The 23,631-nt window shown below is 44.5% G+C and overlaps 1 protein-coding gene across 1 annotated transcript; it reads left to right on the forward strand.

Moving 5' to 3' along the window:
* Nucleotides 1-1,622: 1,622 nt before the first annotated feature.
* LOC117827584 (adhesion G protein-coupled receptor B1-like) lies at nucleotides 1,623-20,966 on the forward strand. Its single transcript, XM_034704182.1, has 31 exons — nucleotides 1,623-2,325; nucleotides 3,124-3,273; nucleotides 3,364-3,465; nucleotides 3,666-3,830; nucleotides 4,226-4,390; nucleotides 5,606-5,770; nucleotides 5,883-6,047; nucleotides 6,177-6,278; nucleotides 6,389-6,495; nucleotides 6,619-6,813; nucleotides 6,953-7,021; nucleotides 8,159-8,267; nucleotides 8,760-8,903; nucleotides 8,994-9,063; nucleotides 9,292-9,394; nucleotides 9,832-9,875; nucleotides 11,879-12,005; nucleotides 15,299-15,402; nucleotides 15,516-15,618; nucleotides 15,749-15,899; nucleotides 16,024-16,093; nucleotides 16,208-16,274; nucleotides 16,379-16,464; nucleotides 16,650-16,821; nucleotides 16,926-17,021; nucleotides 17,138-17,177; nucleotides 17,346-17,968; nucleotides 18,085-18,120; nucleotides 18,232-18,336; nucleotides 18,554-18,604; nucleotides 18,841-20,966. The coding sequence occupies exons 1-31, from the start codon at nucleotides 1,623-1,625 to the stop codon at nucleotides 19,036-19,038; spliced, it is 4,587 nt and encodes a 1,528-aa protein (XP_034560073.1). The 3' UTR covers nucleotides 19,039-20,966.
* Nucleotides 20,967-23,631: the final 2,665 nt, after the last annotated feature.

The raw sequence follows: 23,631 nt of genomic DNA on the forward strand, positions 1-23,631 counted from the left end.
AGTAGAGTTCTGCTAAGACAGCTGGACCTTTTTTTTTCTCGCTGTGTACCTCATCAGATGCCCATTCATGGAGCTTCCGGTTGTTTAGGAGGCGGGAGAGAAACTCCCACCTACACAAAGCAGAGGTCTTTGCTGGGTTGCTCAGAAAGAGGAGAGGGGAGGGTTAGAGGGAGGCAGAGAGATGTGAAAGGAGATGTGAGGTAGGTAATTATGAGTACTCCGCCTGAAAAGTGCAGGTGCTTCTCACAATGAATGTCGCTATAGGCATCATTATTTCTGTTGTGTCCCTGCACTGCCCATTTCTTTATGATTAACTCATCTTTAACAGTTAAACAATCAGGCGTTTGTTTCTAAGTTTGAAGACTTCTTTTATACAGACATCCTTTTCATGATTGTGTGAACTAATTAACAGTGCATGATGCCAGTGGTCTGTTGTACTGACATCAAACAGTGACAAAGGAAAGAATAGGGAGAGAACCTGAGAAGAAAGAAAAATAACCCAGAATTCATGTGAAAGATGTTGCTGAGCAACAGTGTCCTCCTTCTCTGCTCCATGGAGCACCATTTCAGCCAGGTTGTGTTTTATGCAGAAGCCTTGATATTGATTCTGCACACTTTCTCAAGGCATTCTGCAATGGCCAGAGTCTCAATTAGTGGAGAAGTCATGATGTATGTTTGCAAGATGAGCAACCTCATTAAAGCTAAAATGTCTTTGGGTGCATTTGAATGCATGCAACACCTCTGAAAAATTTTATTATTTGATTTAGATTTAGAGATGTTTTGTATTTACCATGCATGCATTTGCATCAGTAATTTGTGGCTGTCAATTGTCACTCCAGATGCATATCTCTTTTAGTTTTTCCTGCGGTATGTAAAGTCGGAAGTATCCCCAGAGCGATTCTTTAAATGCCTCAGCAGCGTACGTAATCACACCTCGCCCTGGACACAGACAAACCATTCCTCTTGTTTTCCACTCAATAGAAGGAGTGCATTGCACAAATAATAGAACTAATAGGCGTCTGTGGTTGCCAGTGGCAATGCTTGTATGGACGTCAGACTGACGCACATGAATCGCAGTTCAGTGCAGTGTGTGGGAGGAAAAAGCAAGAGCTCTGAGATACATGCCGGCTGTGAAGGACTGTAATTGCAGAGCAAGAGCAATTATGTCCCTGAGAGCTGGGCATTTTGGATCATTGAATCTGCCCTGAAACACCATGATACTGATCAGAGGCAAATTCCTGATGCATGAATGTTAGGTCAACAAGGGTTCTAATTAAGATGCATCACATGAATACGGTGTTAATCTGTGTTTCATGTGGAGACAGCTCTTATCCTGCAAATGGGCATCTGGTGTTCTGATTATTTAGATGTTTAAGTATACTGACAGAGTGTCGTCTCTTTTTCCCTTCTCTGTTTCTCGACAGCTCCCTTGTGGTACAGACCTGACAGATTGTCTGATACACTAAATCCCTCAAATCCAACACTTCTTCTTTGGGATCAACTGAAGTCAGAAGATTGAAAAAGTGCAGAAACTTGCAACAAAGAAGTCATAAAAGTAACCTCGTACAAGACATCAATCAAAGAAGCAAGAACAAAAACATCACCTATCTAAGCCGGCCCAAATGGCGTGGTCAGCTCTCACCGGCCCCTGTGTGGCCATTGTGCTGCTCTACTTCGGTTTGACCTCCTGCACTCCCTCTGGCCCCGCCTCCGCCACCTGTGCCACCTTGGAGCAGAACCGCTTCTTTGGTGTTTTCTCTTCTACGACCACCCTGCAATCCACGCCTTGCTCTTGGACCCTGCAGAATCCTGATCCCCGCCGCTACACTGTCTACATGAAAATCACCAAGCCTGTTGAATCCTGCGTGCCTCGCCAGATCAAGACCTTCCAGTTTGATTCCTTCATCGAGACCTCCCGCACCTACCTGGGTATGGAGAGCTTCGATGAAGTTGTGAGGCTGTGTGATGCGTCCACCACTGTTACCTACCTGGAGTCAAGCAAGCAGTTCCTGCAGCTCCGTAGAGTGGCCCCGAGGAATGCTCTGGAGGAAGTGCAGGAGCAGAGTGATGTCAACGAGTTCAAGGCTGAGTTTCTGGTTGTAGGGAAGAGGAACCCAAGCATGCCCGCCTGTCAGATGCTGTGCCAGTGGCTGATCGAGTGCCTGTCCAGCAGCACCCATGATTATCCCTGTGGCATCATGAACACACCTTGCCAGTGCTGGGAGGCCCCCAAGAGGAAGCCAGGAAGCTGTTACAGGGGCGGTGTCTACGTTGAGAAGTGCATTCCTGTTCCTAAAGACAACGGACGTGATGCTGAGATTATCAGTAAGTTTTTTAAAATGTAAAAGATGACATAAGAAAGGTAGGATTATCCTTTCCCTGACCTCAGTAGTAACAAACAAAAACAGTGTGTACCTGTCCAGTGGATTGTAATGTTTTGTAATCCATAAGACTAGACCTGTTAATTTAAGGGGTAGTGTTGTAAAGGGTTAGAGCTCCCACAGCCCTGCAGGTGGTCTGCAGCCCTGCCATCAGGACTTGCTAAAGGTAATGATCCATGTCTGCAGAGCGAGCAGAGGATGTGCACTCCTCTGCCACAAAGTAATGAGAAGTAAATCAAAGGTGTTAGAGGAATTTGTCAGTGCTTCTCCAAGCTTTATTGGCAAGGCTGCCTTGAGGGCACACATTAGTATCTGTCCATTTTGTGTCAGCCAAGCATGTTAGGACTAATCGAGGTGAGGAGGTTTTAGGGGGAGACAGACAGACAGATCCAGGCTTTGTCTGGGTGTTGGGTTAAGGGTGGAGAGGGAGGGTTGACTGAAAGGAACACAAAGACCTCACAGTCAGTTGATGGCGGAAACCAAAGTGCTGCACTCCTGTTAGCTTCACACATTTAAACCTCTCCACCGTGGCTCACACCAAGCTGTTAAAGCAAACAGTTACCGTTTAAGATGGAACATCCATCAGGCTGGAGCGCTCACAAAGACTTGTCCTTGCTCATTCTCTGCACATGCAATAAATATTACTCACTTCCTGTTCTTATATATGAGACATCCTTTTGTGCAATGATCAACAGTATTCCAACATGCTTCATATCTCCTCTATTCTTATGTGTTTCTGCAGAGGGCTGGGCCGGATGGGGTCGCTGGTCACCCTGCAGCCAGGAGTGCGGTGGCGGAGTCCAGGTGCGCAGCCGAGCATGCCAGCCCGAGGACAGTGTGTGTGAGGGAACAGTTGAAGAAGGACGGGCCTGCAACCCTCAGTCATGCATTGGTAAGCCCACCTGTGATTAAGTGGTTTAGTCTGGAGCTGCAGGTGTCTCAGGTTCAGTGCTATAATCATGTAATTCTCGAATTATCTCAGGCAAAGAGCGCAACAGGAGCCAGGGTCTGCGTGCTGGTCTTATTGGTTTGAAGAGAGACAATACTGATGACGCCAATCATGGAGTTGTTGCTACACAAACAGGTATGCATTGCATGCACTGAAATAAAGTCAGGGCTTGTTATCTGCAAACTATGCAGATTTTGCATATGTACTGTACATCTACGCAATAATGTAAAAATGGAAGCCAAAGGTGGAGCATAGTGCACAAAAGTATGATCTTAATCTTTCCAGCTGTTGAGGTCCAGGTTTGCTGTGACTCTAAATCATCATTATTTTCATAGTAGATGCCAAAACAGATGAGTGGTCCACCTGGAGTTCTTGCTCAGTCACCTGTGGAGAGGGCTGGCAGGGCCGTACCCGCATCTGTGCTACTTCCTCCTACACCACCCAGTGCACCGGACCCCTGCGTGAGAACCGACCCTGCAACAACACAGCTGTCTGCCCCGGTGAGTGCCTGCTTACTCCTCTGTAATGTGAGTGAGACAGAAGGAGAGGGAAACATTTGGGAGACTTTGAACTTTTGAAGCACAAAAAGCAATTTTGCCTGAAAGCATCAGTCACTAAGGGACTGCAGAGGCAGACAAGTAAGAGAGGCTTGTTTGAGCTTTCACACACTCAGATTTCACAGGGGAATAAACGCTTCATTTCAATATCAAATCATCCCCAACAGCTCTTACATTTAGTGCTTTGTCTAAGGGATATTGTGTAGGACTACCCCACCTACTGGAGACAAAATGTACCTGTAGTGCGTTTCATGCACAACCTGAACAGCATTCAACACCACCTGCACAATTTAAGCAAAGTATTTCATTAAATATCCCTCTGTGTTCTCTGTGAACAGTCGATGGAGCTTGGGATGAGTGGACCCCCTGGAGCCTGTGCTCATCTACCTGCGGTCGGGGTTATCGTGATCGTACCCGCACATGCAAGCTGCCCCAGAATGGAGGAGAGCCTTGCCGCGGCCCAACAAAACAAACCAAGTTCTGCAACATCGCTGTCTGTCCAGGTGAGACAAGGAAATCAAATAAGACTGATTTGAAACATTAGAAAGAAGAGGCACTGGAAAACAAAATAAAAACAAGATCTTCACTTTAAAATCCTTGACAAATGGCTCAGACTGAACCACTTGACCCTTTAGCTGACTGATTCATATATGCAAGGTAATTAAACCACTTATCAGCATCCCCACTGTCGCTAAACATCAGTTGCAATGGCAGGTTGACATTAAGTGTGACGCATCCACAGGAAAAAAAAAGCTTCTGTGGGCATTAGTCAGTACAACAACTGCCGGTGACTCACACCGTACTCATGGTCACTCAGTGCATCACTTCTTTCCCTTTCTGCCACCTACTCATGTGCTGAAACTCACTTTCAGGTCTCACATGCAACTTGTACGTGTAGCTTTTTACACTTTTGGACACTTAGTTTGGGCTGAGTACTTCATTACACATGTGACTGCAAAAAAAAATGGGGGGGTGAGATCTTTTTTTAAATCCAATGTGACTCAGTCTCTTTGCAATTACGTATTGCCATCAGCAGATGTCTCCATGTTCCAGCTGAATCAATCTTAATGTCCAAGAGAACAGGAGCTGTGCTGTTAGGCAAAGTCATTAGCGAAAGATGATTACACATTTAATTCAAAATTGAAAGGCTTAGAAAATTGAGTCAGCTTTAATAGCCCTTTAGCATGATAGAATTTTTCATTCTTGACTAATCTTACTTCTGGTACTCTATTTAGTTGGTTTTCCCATCTTACGAAGCAGCTTTTAATTGCAAAAATTGCAAAAAAAAATTGTCTTTTAAAGCCTTCTATATTGCCAAAGCTTAATCTGGAATATTAAAATTGCTTCCCTGAGGTGGATCATTATTCCCTCTCATTTATGTCTATATGCACTTCATTAAAAATGCCTGAAAAGGAGCACATAAAGATCCAAATAACTGACCTTTTTAAGTTAATAACAGTCTCTTCAGCAAAGTCAAGTTCACTAAACAATCCTCAAAATGTCCATTATGACACAAACTTAGTTTTCAGGACAGTCATTCTTCAGAGGTTAGGAGGCAGATAACAGAGCTCCACTTTCTGTTACGCTCAAACCCGGCTGAAATAGGTCATATGAAACGTTTGCAGCACCAGTGAGTGTAGCCTGATGCCTGTAGCGTCAGGGTCTGTCCAGTTCTTGCAGTCCCTGTAACTCTCTCGTGTATCTCTGCCGCCCTCTAGTGGACGGATCCTGGAATGAGTGGTCTGCCTGGAGCGTGTGCTCTGCTTCCTGCTCCAACGGCACCATGCAGAGGACAAGGGAGTGCAACGGGCCATCCTACGGGGGATCTGAGTGCCATGGCAGCTGGAAAGAGACAAACAACTGCTTCTTGCAAGAATGTCCCGGTAAAAGAAAAAAGAAACTAAACCTGCAGTTTAAGATACTCTATCTAATAAGAACAGATAGAGTAGATGTTTCTCAACCCAGAGTTCATGGTGTGAAATGTTTTGTCTTTAGTTGATGGACGCTGGCATACATGGACATCCTGGGGCAGCTGCAGCAAGACTTGTGGTGGAGGCATCCAGCAGAGGCAGAGAGTGTGTGAGGGGCCTTTCTTTGGTGGAGAACCCTGCCCCGGTGAAAAGGGAGAGCAGAAGAGGTGCAGTGAGAAGAGATGCCCTGGTAAGTTATCCAAACACATGAGGATGAGAGTGGACAAACTACAATAAGATCATCATTTTTACAGGGACATCAAAGGGTATCATATCAGATATATTTTGTTAAGCAGGAGGGCCTCTTGTTTCTTCACAGAGCCCCATGAGATCTGCCCCGAGCAGAACACCGGAGACATTGTGTGGAAGAAAACCCCCGCTGGAGACGTGGCTGCCATCGCCTGCCCTGCTGACGCCGCAGGTACAACAACAGGAAATATGTTGACATGCTTTGTGTCTTTTCTTGGATATCTTTAACTTTTTCATCAGCCCTCAAACATGCAAACTAAAAGTACTGGTTTATCTTAACAGGTCTAACTCTGCGCCGGTGCACCTTGGACGCTGTAGGCCTCGCCTCCTGGGAGAACCCATCTCACGTCAAGTGCGTCTCCAAGAACTACGAGAACATTCAGACACTGGTGAGTCCTGAATTCAATTTTAATGCCCCATCTGTTGTGTCCTCACTTTGCTAATTTCCCCAAAGTAAAGTCAAACAAGTGAATGTCAAGATACAGATTAACCTCTCCACTCTTCCTCTGCAGTCAAGGGACTACATCTCCAAAGCACAGATGGGGCAGAGTGTGGACGGGATTGCTGAGGTGATTTCCCGCCTTAGATTCTCGTCTGATGAAGGGGCCAGGTACAGCGGCGACCTCATTGCCGGCATGGAGATCCTGAAAAACACCACCGAGCTGTACAAGGGAACCCGGCTGAGACTGAGCAGCGCAGACGTTGAGGTGAGATGAAAACTTACTCTTACTCTTGCAAAGTGTTAAAAAGGTACATATTCAAAAATAATATCTCTCCAACTAAAAATAGTGTCTGAATCAAACTGAATGTCTTCTTACACCTCTGCCTCCTTTTAATGATGTGCAGAACTACGTCCAGACAATCAGCAACCTTCTGAAGGAGGAACATCATGACAAATGGGAAGAGGCACAACTGGTACGTGATAAGAGAGCGTGTGCATGTGTGTGTGGTTGTGTGCATGTGGGCAGAGAAGAAAATAGGTCTGTGGTGCTAATGTTCTTGTGATGATGAGTGTGTGCAGGATAAATTCAGGGAGCCAGTTGTCAGTGTTTTAGTTTGTATGAAAAACATGAAAATGAGGATGAGTGACTTGCGAGCTTGGCACCCCAAAATGCCCTTTTACTCATCTGAATATTAAATTAGAATATAATAAGGGTGTGACGCAAAGAGCTCAAACTTTCTGAGAACAGTCAAAACAAACAAAAGTATGTCTAAATATGTCGAAAATATGTGCATTATCTTCGATTCCAGCACTAATTGGCAGGTTTGAACAAATTTGATTCATTGGAGCACCTGTTGTCGCATCTTTTCCCAATTTGATGACAAACAAACGGATTATTCCTGCAAAATTGACTGAAGAATTGGCTCCCTAAGAAAGATAGGAAAGTCAGACCATCACCGCAGAGAGTAAACAACATGTTTGTGCACAAATTGAAAACTAGATTGTGAATTACCAAGGCCACTGCGACAAGACAAAGTGAACACTTCAAGGTGACAGCAAAAGAGAGAGAGAGAGAGAGAGAGAGAGAGAGAGAGAGAGAGAGAGAGAGAGAGAGAGAGAGAGAGAAAGAGAAAGAGAAAGAGAGAGTGTGCGATGGAATCAGGGAGAATCACTGCCGCCCACTTTGCAATCTGTGAGTCTCCCTGCCATCCTACATACCGACAGCAGTTGTAAGGGGACAGTGACAACACATTGCATACAAGCACACACCTTTGCGCCCACATCGCTGCAGTTCTGCGTCAGAGACACGCAAGCCCTCCCTCTCTTCCACCCAGCGAGAGATGGAGGACAAAAAAACATGAGTATGAATCAACAGCCTGCCCATTTATGGCCTTAAGGAAGTTCTGGGGTTGCATAGCAGCAAGAAGTGTGTTCTCTGCTTGTATTGCACTTAATATGAACTGGACTGACATAAAAGCAGGAAACTGTGCATTGGCGTAAATGTATGAAAGTGTGAAGTACATATGATGAAAATGCATTTAGTGCCCTTGCTCCTTTCTTCCTATTATCCCTCCTCTGACCTTTTTTTTCCTCTTTTTGTTTTCATCCAGATGGGTGACAACATCAAGACATTCCTCCGCCTCGTTGAGGACTTTGTGAACATGATCGGTATGCAAATGAGCGGCTTCCAGGACATTTATGAAGTCACCGAGAATTTAGGTGAGTCCTAATTTCCTCTGCCAGCTGCTCCCTGCTCATGTCGAGTAGTCAGGGATGATTTGTCCTCTCTCCAGCCAGAGTGCATCAATCTTTATCTTGTTGTGAATCCGAGTCCATATAAGCAGCAGCACTAGAATTTATCACTTTGACAGAGTGTCAAGTACGGTGACATGTGCCATCTTCAAGCAAGTATATTTGGCACAACACATACAGGGCTTTCACACAAACTTATCAATCAGCCAAATAGTGTGGGAGTAACTGTAATCTTCACAATGAATCACTCTCTGTGACTTCTCTGACTGTTTGGGCACAGTATGGTGACATTCTCACAGAAATTTGTGCAGAATGATCACTCTGGTCACACACATATATGACACATGCAACCAAAATGTCCTTGGCATTAGTTACTTCCTCAACAACCCCTAAAGAAAGTAGGAAAGCAAAGTGACTTTTCAGTAACAGAAACTCCTCTTTTACCTCTGTCCTTCTCAGTCCTGAGCATCCACAAGCGCCCCACAACCACGAGCTCCAACTTCACCTTCCCTGTGAAGGGCTGGAGGGGCATGCTGGACTGGGTCAGGAGCTCTGAGGAGAGGATCTCTGTGTCCCGGGATGCTCTTGCCATCGAGCAGGCTGGTAAGATCAGTCAGACGTATTTCTAAAGATAAACCAGTGTCCAGTGTTTTTTGTGAATTTGAATTTAAGCAGGTTTGTTGTTCTTTCCAGATGGCAATGATGCTTTTGTGACTGGCATCGTCCTCTACAGAAACCTTGCTTCTCTGTTGTCCTTTCAGAGGTATGAAAAAAAAAAAGTCTTTTATATGCATGTAAATGGCCTTTCAGGATTTTTGTGTTGCTGCCACAAGATGGCGCCCCTAATTAGAAGGCTCCCTGCTTATGTATCCTCCCTTTCTCTATATGATAGCTTCATTTTTGATCATTAAAAGACAATAAATACCTAATTTAAAACCTTGACTACTCAACTACAATGCCTCTGACCGTGACATTTTCTCCCTCTCCACAGTAACACCACCCTCCTTAACTCTAAGGTTGTGTCAGTCATCGTCTCGCCCAACCCGACCCTCCTGTCATCCCCCGTCGAGATCGAGTTCCCCCACCTCCACAATGTAAGTCCCTAATGGTAACCAATCTAATGGAGCCTTACAAAAATACATCAGCTCCCCCTCCGGGTGTTTACTCAGCAAGGCCGGTGCACAGAGCCTGACATTTTGTTGACATTTCCAGCGACACTGTGACTTTTACTAAAACGTGTGTGAGTTGCAAAAGATCACAGCTGCTGAACCAAGCGGTCAGTCAACGCTGATGAGGAGTCATGCGCAGTAATTAAGTCTCTGCAGCTGAGAAGAAGCTGTTTTTAGGTGGGGGGGGTTGCGCATGTATTCCAGGGGAGGGGAGCGAGAAAATGTGGGTAGGTGGCTGTCAGCAAGCTGTTGCATCTCACACGTTTACAGTACACCATCCCAGCCTACACATTTCCCCCTTTTTTCTGCAGAGATTCCTCTTACTGACTCGTCCATCTGCCTCTCTCTCTCTCTATTTGCAGGGCACCATGAATGAGACATGCCTCTCATGGGACGAGAGCGAAACGTAAGTGTTGACCACAGTTGTCTCTCTTCTCCAGCCATCACTCACATCTATTTCTTCTGTCCTGGGTGGCCTTGTTGTTGTTTATCTCTTTGCTTGTAGTCTTGTAGCGCTTTCAGTTATGTATCTGTCACTGCATATGAACATTCAAACTCCCCCTTAAACCCGCACTCAACAAAAGAGAGACTAATAATGTCCTCCAGCCAGAAGCAGCAGGCCTGGCTCTGCTGTCTGACACACTTAACTGTACTCAGAGTAAAGAAATGACAGTCTCAGTGAGCGTCAGTTGTTCTAGCTGAGTGACACTTCACTGCGAGGACAGGAAAACACGCAGGCCAAGCTTCAAACCTCATTACATACATCGGTGAGTAGATTCACCGCAGCCTCCCTTTAGGTCACACCTCAAAGTGTCAATCTAGAGACAATGACATCTCCTGCTCCCTCGCCTCTTAAGTCATGTTCACATGTCAGCGTCGAGGTTAATGGCTGCGGCGCGTGGGACTTTTTAAAGATGCTGTTGAATGACTTATGAAAAGAGCTCCTACTGGATCAATCAGCCTCAGGCCCGCTCTGCTCCTCCTGAGGAACACGCAGGTGGACCATTTGCATTTAGATAGATTTGTACACTGGTGGAGGGCAGATAAGAAATGAAAATGCACTTTCACATTAGCCACAAACATGTAGAGTCATTGCATAAGCGAAAAGAGGAGGAGAAAATGTAATCTAGTCAAATGAGATCTGTTTCCTGACGGTTGATGTACTATCTGCACAAGAAGGAGACAGTGCAGTTTGGGTTTAAAGTGTGTTTGCAGAGCTGCATATGTCTAATGACAGGAAGTGCCACATTTTCTTTCCACCAATGAGCTTTCAGATGGATGCAGACACATGTGCAGCTCATAATTAATAGGACCAAGCATCCTTGATTTGCTTAGTTTGCAACATTACACCAATCTGCATGATATGACAACTCAATCATGTGCACCATCCCAGCTGATTTTGCCCAGCAGCCATTCCCTCTGTGACATGACTAGCACCAGCCTGGACCTGCTGGCTATGATGAACCCTCTGAATACACCCATCAGTCAGAGCCTGAGGGTGCTGCTCATTGCACGAACCTCCCCTGAGCTCTCTGGCATCTGCTGCTGATGCTGCTCAGACACAAACATCTTCCATTTCTTTATCTCAAAACAAAATATGAGCTTAGCTCTTCCAGATTTCAAGAAGTTGATTTATCATGTAGCATGCATCTCATTTGAAAGACTGCCTCATTATTGATCTTACTTTGTGTTTGTTGTTGGTTCAGTTTTTGTCTGATCAAGCTTGGAACAGTATAAATCACTAAAAAACATAACACAACCCTGTATCCTCCCATATATGGTCACTTTGATGTTGCTTTATATTGCATGAATACAAAGAGGATTCAGTTTTAGGCGTCAATCCTCACTATCCCAATTCCAGATTGTCCTGAAATTCCCTTCCTTCCCTGTTTTCCAAAGAAAGGAACACTTTGTCCTTTTGTCCCCAGCGCCCTGAAAAAATGTTGCCTGTGCTTTTGTTTTATTAGTGAAAGATTGGCCATTAGTGGAAATGATAAAGATTAAGCCAATACTAAGATTTATTAATGCCACTGACTATTAATCATGGCACAGATGGCTGTTAATCACACTCATGTGACGCATCATTAAGGCTTTTCTGAGGTGATACTGAGCCCTTCAGGTGATATAAACTAGTCTAATATTTATTCTTACACACGTGACCATAGAACTAATATTTGAATGTTATATAAAATGTGAAAAAAAAGTAGTGCAGTTTTTTGTGCTATGCTGTTTTAAATATAAACCTTAATGCTGTCTAAAGCATTCATATACATCTGAATCTATTCTTTTCAGCACGAGGTTCCGGCTATGTGAGAAAAATCTCATTAGGAGGCATGCACATGAGACATTTGTCAGATCTCTCCTCTCCTAACCCATCGCTGCCTTCTTCTCTCCTCCTTCCTCGTGCAGTTCCTCTCTGCTCGGCTCGTGGTCTGCGCGGAGCTGCAGAGCGGTGCCCGTTCATTCATTCAGAACCAAATGCGTGTGTGACAGCCTCTCCACCTTCGCCATTTTATCGCGCGTCAACTTTGATTCGGTAAGTCTTCTGTCTTTTCACATTGTATGGTTTTTTTTTTGTGCACCATTCTTCGTTAATGTTTCGTGCAGTGTGTGTGTGTGTGTGTGTGTGTGTGTGTGTGTGTGTGTGTGTGAATGCGGTGCAGTGTGGACGTATCGTACTTGTTGTTGTCGAGCGGATTGCTGCCTGCACCTCTTTGTCTCCGTGCAGGTGATCGGAGGGTTGCAGGCAGACTACATGTTATTATTGATGGTGGAATAACCGAGTAACGTGTTGATGTGAAGGAATTTCGACTAGATTCTGAAATGACACGGTCGTGCACGCGCGTGTTAATTGGACGCTTACTTGCTTGCGTAATTGACAAAATAAATATTATTGCAGCAATATAACAGAGCTGGTGCAGTTTATGCATGATTTAAACTTCATGCAAAAGCATTAACTATAATTTGTTAACCCGATCACTCATCGTGTCTTTCTAATCGTTGTGTAACCTGGTTTTACGGCAGATTTCCGATCGTGCCTGATGTTTTAAATAATGCATATCAATCTAAGTGAGCAGAGTGAGTGCAGGGGAACTTGTGAACGCTCCGGATGCTTTGATAACCGAAATCTGTCATAACGCATCGCTCTATTTCATGCGCAAAAGACAATGTGTAATTTTCCTCCCTGTAGACTGTGTTGCCTCCAAAGCTGCTCGCTCTCCAGTTGCCGTGGCAACGGCTTCTGCAGCGCGAGCTCGGCCTGTGTGATTTTTGATAACTGAGATGCTTAGGGGAAAACGCACACACACACACACACACATAGATGCGCGCACACACACACAGCCCCTTCCTCCTCCTCCTCCTCCTCTTCCTCCTTCCTCTGTTCTCTGTGCAGCCCCCCTCAGGACAGAGGAAATGGCCTGTCTATCTCTGCTGTTCGTCTGATCACTGCTGCACACAAAAGCAATCAACAGATGAAGATTCGTGGGAGGAATTTTGTGTTTAAAATGTGCATTTTTTTACATCTTAATTAGTGTATGGTGCACAAGTAAAGCAGCTTATAACTGCAGTGTTTTTTTTGCTGCCTCTGGTTCTTCTCTTTCCAGTCAACCTGTTGTTTACGTCCCATATTTGATTCGTCCTGCTGTTGCCAGTCTAAACAGCTCCTTAATAGATTTGTTACAGGCTGCTTTCAACCTCCCGCGACAGTAAAAAAAAAAAAGCAGCTGCGGCAATCATCCCGTCTGCCAATATCTCTGAATTCTCGATTACATCCACCCCCCCCCCCTCCTCATATTCCTCTTCCTCCTCCTCTCTCTCCTTTTTCTTTTCCTCTTTGGCCACAGTAGCCAGTCTGAAAATGCCAGAGAGAGAGAACGAGAGAGAACGAGGTGGACCAATGAGAGACAGACGTCTGGTCATGCATTGATGCCCCCCCCCCAAAAAAAAAACCTCAGTCCCCCCTCCTTCTCCTCCTCTTCCTCCTTGTCCATCTCTGCATCCATCCTTTGATGTGTGCCGTGGACATTTTCAATAACGTCTCTCTGCTCGCTGTGCGAGAGGGAGAGAGACAGCAGATGTGAAAAAAAAAAAACAGAGATACTGCAGCACTGGTTCGATGTGGTCTGATTTCAGGAGTACTTTAGCATCATGTGTGTCAGAAGCATGATGATCCAGCGGATGCTCATAGAGTCAGAGCAGCAGATGCCCTTGGTAGAATAGTGCTTTGCAAACAGCAGAAAAGGTGTCATTGTTCAGGCTTTCTCTGCATCTTTTCTTAATTTAATGCATTCAAAATGAGAACAAGTGATTTTATCGAGGACGGGCAGAAGACAGGCGTCATATGTAGGTCAAAGTGGCAGTCTGGATCTCACTCTGAGGCCCCGGGGTGCAAGCATCAACCCAGATCTTGAGATTGGGGTAGCGAGGGAACAGAACATACTGTATCACTTGTTATTTTTTGCTCTCCCCTGATTCAGTGTATGCTAAAGTGAAAAGACAGCTCACCGTTCTGTTATCTGCCATCTGTTTTGCGGCGCTTCTGATGTAGTTGGAGAGATTTTGAAACAAATTTGCCACACTGAATTAGTGTTTGGCTGCCGTAGGCCCGGACTCCACCAGCTGTGCTTTGATTCCAGAGAAGCTTATGTGGAGCGCACAGGAACAATCCTTCAAGGCTACTGTTTAAAATCTGAGACTCTATCCACAATAGCAATCACATGCTTCTCATAGGATTGCAATATGAGAATTTACGACCATCGTAAATCAAATGAAGGCCAATGTGGAGCCTGTTCTTCCTCCTCTACCTGCGCTAATTCAATCCCTGCAGATTGATTATATTTCAGGCCTTTTTCTCACTCTCATGTTGGAGCCCTTTCTCGCCATTTCCCCCTCAACACATTATCAAAAATATCCCCCATTCATTAACGCTGAGCCCAAACTCTTTTCCTCCAGCTCACACATTTTACCATGATAACGACTTGATCTAACATGTGAGAATAACTCCAGAATCTTATTTAATGGGAAGGTGTGAGACGAAAGAAAAACCCACATTATTAACCAGGCATCTTTGTGACACCTCAAGGAGGTGAGATTAGTGTGTGCAGCAGTGACCCATAGGCCCTGCAGGTGAACGAGCAGCAGGAAAGACGATCCTCTCTCTGTTTCCTCCACCTGAGGTTCGGTGCCAGGGCAGGTTTGAAACATGGGGACGGTTGGCGCCGCTGGCAGTGTCAGGCGCTAAGCTGCTGTCAAAAGATCAGAAGGGCAGGTGGCGGCAGATTAATGCACAGGTGATAATGGTCCACCTGTTCGGCGCTGCAGGGATGGACGAGGGGCTGCAAAAACACCAGCATAGAGAGAAAAAGCAGCCGGGACAAAAAAAAAGAGAGAGAAAATATAGAGCTCAGGATGTCTGTCAATGATTTAAAGCTCAGAGTAATGACAGAACACAGCCTGAGCTGCTCCTGGGAATCGAACAGCCCTCCCTCCTCGCTCCAGTGAGGGAGATATATGTGCTGTATCCTCCTCGCCTCATTTGCTGACTCTAAAGCTCGATGGAGAAACGCACTGACCCTGACCGTTTGTTTGGTTTGCCGCTCCATCTTTCTGACACGCTCACCGTGGGGTCACCTTGCCTCAGCCGTGGCCTGATTGTGCCATTCAACTGTTCGCCTGCGGGGAGCTGTCTGCTGTTCCAGATAGCACACACAGAGCCCGGAGGCTTTAGCGAGTGCGCGCATATGTGAGATTGTGTGTGTGTAGGAATACGTATGGATATGTTTGTTGTCGGTTCTAAAAGGCATGTTTGGTCTTGTGTCCTCTCTGTAGATCATGGACAAGGCACTGCTCCCGTCTGTGACCCTCATCGTCGGCTGTGGGGTCTCCTCGCTCACCCTGCTGCTCCTTATCATCATCTACGTCTCTGTTTGGAAGTAAGTAACCCTACCAGCAAAGTCTAACCGTGTCTGGCTTTGATATCAGAGTAAGTGTTCTCTTTTCTCGACCTGTTCATCTCTAAATCTTTTCGTACTCTTCACATTTCCAGGTACATCCGCTCAGAGCGTTCCGTCATCCTCATCAACTTCTGCCTCTCCATCATCTGCTCCAATGCCCTCATTCTTGTGGGACAAACTCAGGCTCGCAACAAGGTAAGCCCCTCTCTTATAGCTTCTCTGTGCAACCTCTCTTTACTCACTGCTTTTTGGGGATTTAAGGGCAGCAGCACCACTGACACCTCCTCTTTCCTCTTCTTCCTTGCTTCCTTCTGGGCTCTGACAGGTGGTGTGCACTCTTGTAGCCGCTCTCCTGCACTTCTTTTTCCTCTCCTCTTTCTGTTGGGTGCTGACTGAAGCTTGGCAGTCCTACATGGCTGTCACTGGTCGTCTGCGCAACCGCATCATCCGCAAGCGTTTCCTGTGCTTGGGCTGGGGTAAGAGCACCTTACTTTGCTTCATTTCTATCCTTTTTTTTCCCACCTTTGTTTCATCACTTTCTCCCCTCTCATGCATCTTATTATGCTTCTAACATTTCCCTCCTTCTTGCACATCTTTCAGGTCTCCCTGCACTGGTGGTGGCTGTGGCTGTTGGTTTCACTAAAGCAAAGGGATACGGCACTGTCAACTAGTAAGTTTCCTCTCCTGCTGCCATTTTTTTAAACCTTCTTTTTCTCCCTGCAATCATCCAGAACAGCTCCTCTCTGAGCCTGTGCATTAATATTCCTTTTTCTCTCTTTCGTAGCTGCTGGCTGTCTCTGGAGGGCGGACTCCTCTACTCCTTTGTTGGCCCGGCTGCAGCTGTTGTTCTGGTACTTTGACATCCCAATCCATCACAGTGCTTTGTCTGTTTGTAAATGCATTAGCTGTTATTAGATTGTCTTATCCATTTTTTAATTGTATTTCTTGCTAACAGGTGAATATGGTCATTGGTATTCTGGTCTTCAACAAACTGGTGTCCAAGGACGGCATCACCGACGTGAAGCTGAAGGAGAGAGCCGGGTAGGTCTTATTGATCTTCCCGAGTATTGTGCTTATCGCCTGCATCAGTGCTGTTACAGGTGTACTGATGATGTGATATCAAGCCTCACAATCAAACAACAGGAGTCAAAACAGTGGAGAATAAGAATCTATTTTGGCCTTTGTGAGCTTCCTGTCTCTAATCTTTTGGTGTTTTTTCCTCTCAGAGCGTCGCTGTGGAGCTCCTGCGTGGTTCTGCCCCTCCTAGCACTCACCTGGATGTCTGCCGTGCTCGCCATCACTGACCGCAGATCCGCCCTCTTCCAGATCCTCTTCGCCGTCTTTGACTCTCTGGAGGGCTTCATCATCGTCATGGTTCACTGCATCCTGCGTAGAGAGGTAAGAAAAGGACTTAAAAGTAGCAGGAAGTTAACTTAAAAAGGGAGCCATTTTTTCTTAATCGTGTTACAAGAGCTGATTTTTCCCTCTTCTTTGCATTTCAGGTTCAAGAAGCAGTAAAGTGTAGAGTAGTTGATCGCAAAGATGACGGCAATGGAGACTCTGGCAGCTCCCATCACAATGGCCACTCCCAGCATATGGTAAATTTCTTGGCTTATTGCCGTTTTAATGTCTTGAGTGCCTCCTGCATTATATCCCTGAATGAATACGTGCATAAATTAAGTACTAATAGAATGTTTTTTTATTCTTTCATAAGCCGTCTGATAATGAAAAAGATGGAGATTCAAACAGACAAGGTAAGGTCCTCTTACTTTTACTCTTAACCATTTTTCCATTTTCATTTGAATTTCTCAGCCTCATGTTAACATCTAATCACAAAAACATTTATATAAAACGATGTTTGAGCATGGCCTAGTTCTTTGTTGATTTTTTTAACCCCCCTTTGTAACATTTTTTCACCAAAGGAATGAAGAGCTCCTCTGAAGAGAAGATGCCTCCTCCCCAGCTGCCTCTCCCCATGGGCTCCAACTTCCACACCCTCCCATCCAACCCCAACAAGAGCCACATGCAGGCCGTCCCTGAGTACTCCAGCCACACCCTCACCCTGAAGAGAGAGAAGAGCCGTATGGCTGTAGGAGTCGACCCAACCTGCGGGAAACCTGTGTACGTCTGTGAGGGCGAGCTCTTCCAGCAGCTGGACGTCGATCTCGCTCGGGCACAGGCAGAGGCCGGCCTCTCCGACGGCAGCGGCTACGTCCTCATGCCCAACACCACCTCCACCCTGAGGACCAAGCCCAAAGACGACCCCACTAAATACAACATTAGCGTGGAGCAGCTGCCACAGGCCAGGCTGATGCACCTCAGCGGACCCTTCGCCGAACCCCAGGCTGCATTCGGGATGAAGTCAATCCCTGCTGATCAGGTCAGCATGTCGTACTCTGAGAGAGACTCCCCCATCCAGAACATCCACAATATGTCCAGCGAGTCCCATATCACACACAGCAGCCTGGAGAACACCTTTGAGTCCATGAACTCCATGATGTCCAAGAGTGAGACCATCTCCACCCTGTCCATGAGCTCCTTGGAGGTAAGAGGGGATAGAATAGTGGAGCCTTTGCAGAAAACTTACCTCACACGTTCTGATGCATTATTTCTTACACCTAAACTGACTTCTTTGTCTTTCTTTCCTTGTTTTTCTTGCAGAGACAGAAGTCTCGTTATGCTGAGTTGGACTTTGAGGTAAATATTACTTTGATACGCTCCACTTCAAACATTACAAAGCATTATGATTGATATCAAAAGCATTCCTGCAAGCATTTCTTGAAAGTAATTTTTTTCTGTCTTCTCCAGAAAATCATGCACACAAAGAAACGCCACCAGAACATGTTCCAGGACCTGAACAGGAAGCTACATCATGCTGAGAAAGACAGAGAGTCTCCTGCATCTGACAGCAAGGTAGCTTTTTGTCATAATCTGCTCATCATCCATTTCAGTAGCTGAGAGTTTCAAAGGAGCTAAAAAGATAAAGAGTAAAAGGTAAATGTAACAGAGGCAGCTTCCGGGATGTAAGAATGACCTTATGAAACAACCAGTGGTCTGTGTATTGAGCTGTGGTTGTGTTAACCTGGAGGTCATTTGAATAAGGATGTATTCTCTTCCTTCCTTCTTACAGTCTGTGAGATGGAGTGTGTCATCAGGAGGAAGTGACAAAACGAACCACAGTGTGAGTGTTTATATACAACCTCACAGTCTCAAATTTTACTGCCTGTAGACGACACACACCATCAGATATTACACTTGCCTCAAGGAGGACTAATGTCCCTGAATGACAAAATGACTTTCATTATTAGAAAATCACCCCTGATGTAATGAAACCCATTTCATTTTGATTAAATCAGAATTGCTCAGGGCTGATGGGTGGCACCAGAGCTAAAGTGGCTCCTCTTTTTCATCCCACAGGACAAGCAGCAGGCACCGATGGAGAGACCTTGGGAGGGAGTCCGGGGGATCCCGCAGTCGCCCCCTGCATGGGTGCGGAAAGACCTGGAACCCCTGGCTGCTTCACCTCTGGAGCTGCACTCTGTGGAGTGGGAGAAGAGCAGCACCACCATCCCTTTGGTGGGGCAGGACATTATTGACCTGCAGACGGAGGTCTGAGGGGGAGGAGGGGGGCTAGAGAAGCCACCTGATTTCACCTTGATCACCGTTTTTGGTTGGAGAATTTGATCCGTTATGGATAAAAGAAAGGGAAAACCAAGAAAGGGAGGAAGTTGGTCCCAGAATCGATGTCTTCACACCCTCAGCCAGAGCAGGAAGGGAAGGAAAGATGGAGGAGTGAGGTGGTGTTAAAGGAATGTTTAATGTAGCTTCTCTGTGTGGACTTAAAGCACCTCATGTCTGAGTGCTCTGAAGGTCTATGGGTTGGTGGAGCAAATAGTGGTTTCCATGGACCAGGACTGGTTAATGGTTCCATTCACGCTCCACTGGGAGTTTCCTGAACCCTTCAGCCGGGTTCAGAAGATGTGGTCGACATGTCTGTGCTTCTTTTTTTCCTTCAACTCAACTGTGGAGAAAAAATCAAATAATATACTAACGGTGTGTCCTCCCTGCTTTTTTGGGAGGAGCAGCCGGAACTCTTTGCTGCTCCTTGAACGGCCAAGTTCACTTCCAAACTAAGACAAGGCAAAGGAACAAAAAAAAGGGGGTCAGTTTCATGCTTGAAGTCCGATACTCTGCACTTTTAGATGAGCACACACGCTTTTGCTTTTCGAGCCGTGGGTTATTTTAATTTTTCTGCTTCTCACTTGGAACTGCTTCAAAAAGCCTTAAAAAAGACTCTTTGATGAGACTCTGAGAATATAACTCCACTCTCTGAGTGCAGGCTAAATCACGCTGATCGTGCTTCTCACTTCTTTTATCACCCTGGTTATTATTATTATTATTATTATTATTATTACAATGATTATTATTATTATTGTTATTGTCATTATGAATCTTTATTTTCATTCTGCTGTCAGGCACAAGATAAATTGTTTATTTTTCAGCCAACAACAACATTAGGCTCCAGAAAGAGGAATGACTGCGTCTGTAATGTGTTGCGATGGACTGCATCGGGACAAACACACAGAGTGATGATGGAGGTGATCGCTCGTACAAACATGACCTGGTTTCTCTTTGATACCAAAACACCAGCACCAGGAAAACACAGACTCTCACACAGAAAGAGCAGTGCACTCTGGGTAAAAAAACAAACAAACGCTGGGTTGGAAATGTGCAAAGAGTGTGTGCCTCCTCTTAGCTGGCACAAGATGCAGGCTCTTCCATGTTGTACATGAGGATTCAAGGGTTCAGCGAGACCTTGTCATTATCGCCCTTATGTTTTGCTCAGCCTTGCAGGACTCTTGGACCGAGCAGAGGCTTCCTGGCGCCGATGTGACTTCCAGAGCGGCGCCAGGTCCTCGAGACTTCAACACATTTGTGTTTCAGCCATCAGTGTGAAATAGTGCAATATGATGGGCGCTTGATGCTCAAGCAAGACTGATGCTATGATTTTGGCAGTATTTTTTCTTACAAATGTTTCCAAACTTTTGTACCATCTTCCTCATATTTACGGAGCATATAGATGCTTTATGAGAATATTGTATGACAAATCTGTATTAGTAATTCAAGGAATTTATTCACTAGAGATTTGTTAGCACAAGACTCCATATTTGGAGCTCTATGTGACAGTTAGATTATTGTACTTCTATAAAGCAGACGTTATATAGAATGAATGGTATCTCTAATCTGTGCTTCAGGATATTTGTGATTACTCTTCGCTGTGTAGCGAGGGGTAATTGAACCTCATGTCTTCTGTTATGGTGTGTTTTTGATAACCTTGTCAATAACTCAGTAGTATGTGCTACCAGCCAATTCCCCTGTCCCACCCGATTCACACCTCGAGTTAATCGTATCAAAGACCCATTTGTATTCTCTTGTCACAGCTTTGTTTCTATTGTTCTGTTTGACCTCCTTTAAATGTACAGTTTTCACAGCACAAAATGAATGTGACTTATTTCTAATAAAACACATCTATATTACATTAAGACTGTGCTCCTTGGTTATTTTTATCGGCTGTGAAACACAACTTTAAATCTCATAATCTTTACCATCGGCTGATTCAAACTTCCCCTGCAGAGTCAGACGTATATGTCGTCTGATAGCGTTATCTAAAGACAGACGGAAAAAAAAGACCTCCAAAACAAAAGTTCAAAAGTAAAATTCCTATCAGACAAACTGCTATGTGCAGAAAGTGAAACAAAACATGGAGTAATGGATTTAGAGCCTGCGCCACATTAAAGCCTCAGGCCAACATTTCACTCTCTAAATATAGACGTGATTTGCAGGTTCAAAAAAAAGCAATCTCTAAAGATGATAAAAGTGCAATTCTCCTCTGTTCTATTTTCATGCTTTTCAGGGAGGCGAATCATTACAGAAAAAAAGGAGATCTATGAAGTTGAGTAATGAGAAAACAAACACATTTGACAAGGGCCAAAATATGATTATGGCCTCTTTTAAAAATAGGACAAATGTTTCAACAGTTTAAATTTAGTTTTGCCTGCTCGGTCTGCAAAGCAAGCTCTCACGCTTTCTCTCTCCTCCATAAAATCACCTCTTTTTTGTTTTAATTGGACCAGCCTGCTGTAATTCAGCTGCAAGCTATAAGCAAAGAAGATTTACATCCTCCATTTGTGGAGCGCTGCTCATTTGGTGGGGTCAGCTGGAGGAGCAGACTGGCTTGTGTGCAAATGGTGCTTCACTGTCGATGCCATTTTTTCCCAGCATTAAATGTTGTTTTTTTTTACTACTTCATGAGATATGCACCATTTTCTCTTTTCTCCTCAGATAATAACTTTGTGGGACATTTTGTGCTAATTTTCTTTATTGCATCAGACGTCATCTTTGCAACGTCTGCCCAGTTGACAATTCAAGCACAAATGTTGGATCTAATTTGGCAGCTTCTGAAATGTGACTCCAAAAATATACTACTGAGTCACTGTGGCCCCTCATTATTTGTGTTTCTCTTCATGTCTTGACCTGCAGTTGGATGCAATCAGTGAGCAAGAAGACAGATTGTCTGTAAAATGGATGGACAGCTACAGAGAGGGACACAGAATAAAACTAAGAATGCAAAATATGAGAGAATGTGCAAGACTTTCCTCGTGTGTGAATGCACAAACGTTTACACTAACATCAGTTGCAACATGAACGTTGCAAACTTTACTAAAAAACTGCAAGTAGCAACCAATTACACAAACAATATACACCCACGTAAAGAACTGTTTTTATGCAGCAATAAAGGTGCTGCAATCATTAAACATTAACTCATATCTATAAGCATGCAGCTTCTTCCTCTACATCAGCCTCTAACAAAGTAAATCCAATTATACACAGAATAATTAATACATGTTGATGTGTGTGTTTGTTAAAAACACATCCCAATGCTAATAACATCTTGAAGCAGTCGATGACGAACCCCTCCCCACCCTCTAACACACACACACATAGTTAATTTCTCATCTCAGCACCCCCACCCTTTCAGACGAGAAACCCAGTCTCAATTAGCACCTTGCTGGCGGTAACACCGAGGTCCTAGCTGTGTCTTAATTGGAGGCCGTTGCTATAGAAACAACGGATGCTAATCCTGGAGAGCTGCAAAGAGAAGTGAAAGAACAGGCAGTAATGTTTGCTTCATAGTTTTCAGCAGTACACACAATTTAAAGTGTAAAACAGCATCAAGGTTAGTTTTCAAATTTTAAAAAGCATCAGGAAAATATACTAGACAGAGAAGTGTTCTTACTTTGCTGTGTTCAAGTCTAAATAGCGGGTATATGGATTTAATGCTCATCAGATGCTTACTGTGTATAAGAAACTTACAATGTTACTTTTGCTAGGATTTTTTTTTTTTTTTTACTTAAGGGTAGGACAAAAAGTTGTGAACACAGCACCCCAGACTTTTTTTTTTTGGAACCATATTTAGACCAATCAACCAGCCCATCAGTGTCCATAAACACTGCAACAAGTCTGAACCAAAGTTATCTGAGGACACATCACAAAAGCAGCAGAGGTAGACCATTATCTTTGTCTTATTATTTAAAGAGACTCACCATTAATACACCATGGCAATAGCAACAAGAATATACTCACTTTTAAGAGGCAAAAACCTCGAGTAGACCCAGACTCATGGTGATGGTACAAAAAAGTGAGATAGAGGGAGAAACAGAAAGAGACAATGAAACAGAACAGCAGCAACATCAATATTAGAGGATACAGTTAGAGGTACAAAGCAGAAATATATGTAACATTAGCTCAAGAATGTGCAATATTACTGATAATACAAACATACTATTAATAGCCAGAGGCAGGACGACAGAGACGTTGAGTTCAGTGACTTGAAACAGCTGAGGTGACACCCAGAGGACAGCAAATAGCATCCACCTCATTCAAAGAGACCAAGCCTTTAATTATTCATAACTCTTAACCTTAATATTTAAACGAGTGAGTTAGGGTAGATAACTTCTGCTGTTCAGTTGTAACAAATAGGGACATTAGTTTAAGAGATAACATTTTATTTCTTGCTGTTGGGATGGATGTTTTATAATAGAGTCTATTTTGGAGCCTGTTTCAAATAAGCTATTTAGAACTCTACGCTCCCAACAAGCAGGCCTGCTCGTCTTACCAAAAGTCTCTGAAAATGGTATGGGAGGCCGA

This window comes from Notolabrus celidotus, chromosome 16 (genome assembly GCF_009762535.1).
Source record: "Notolabrus celidotus isolate fNotCel1 chromosome 16, fNotCel1.pri, whole genome shotgun sequence".
Lineage (NCBI taxonomy): Eukaryota > Metazoa > Chordata > Actinopteri > Labriformes > Labridae > Notolabrus > Notolabrus celidotus.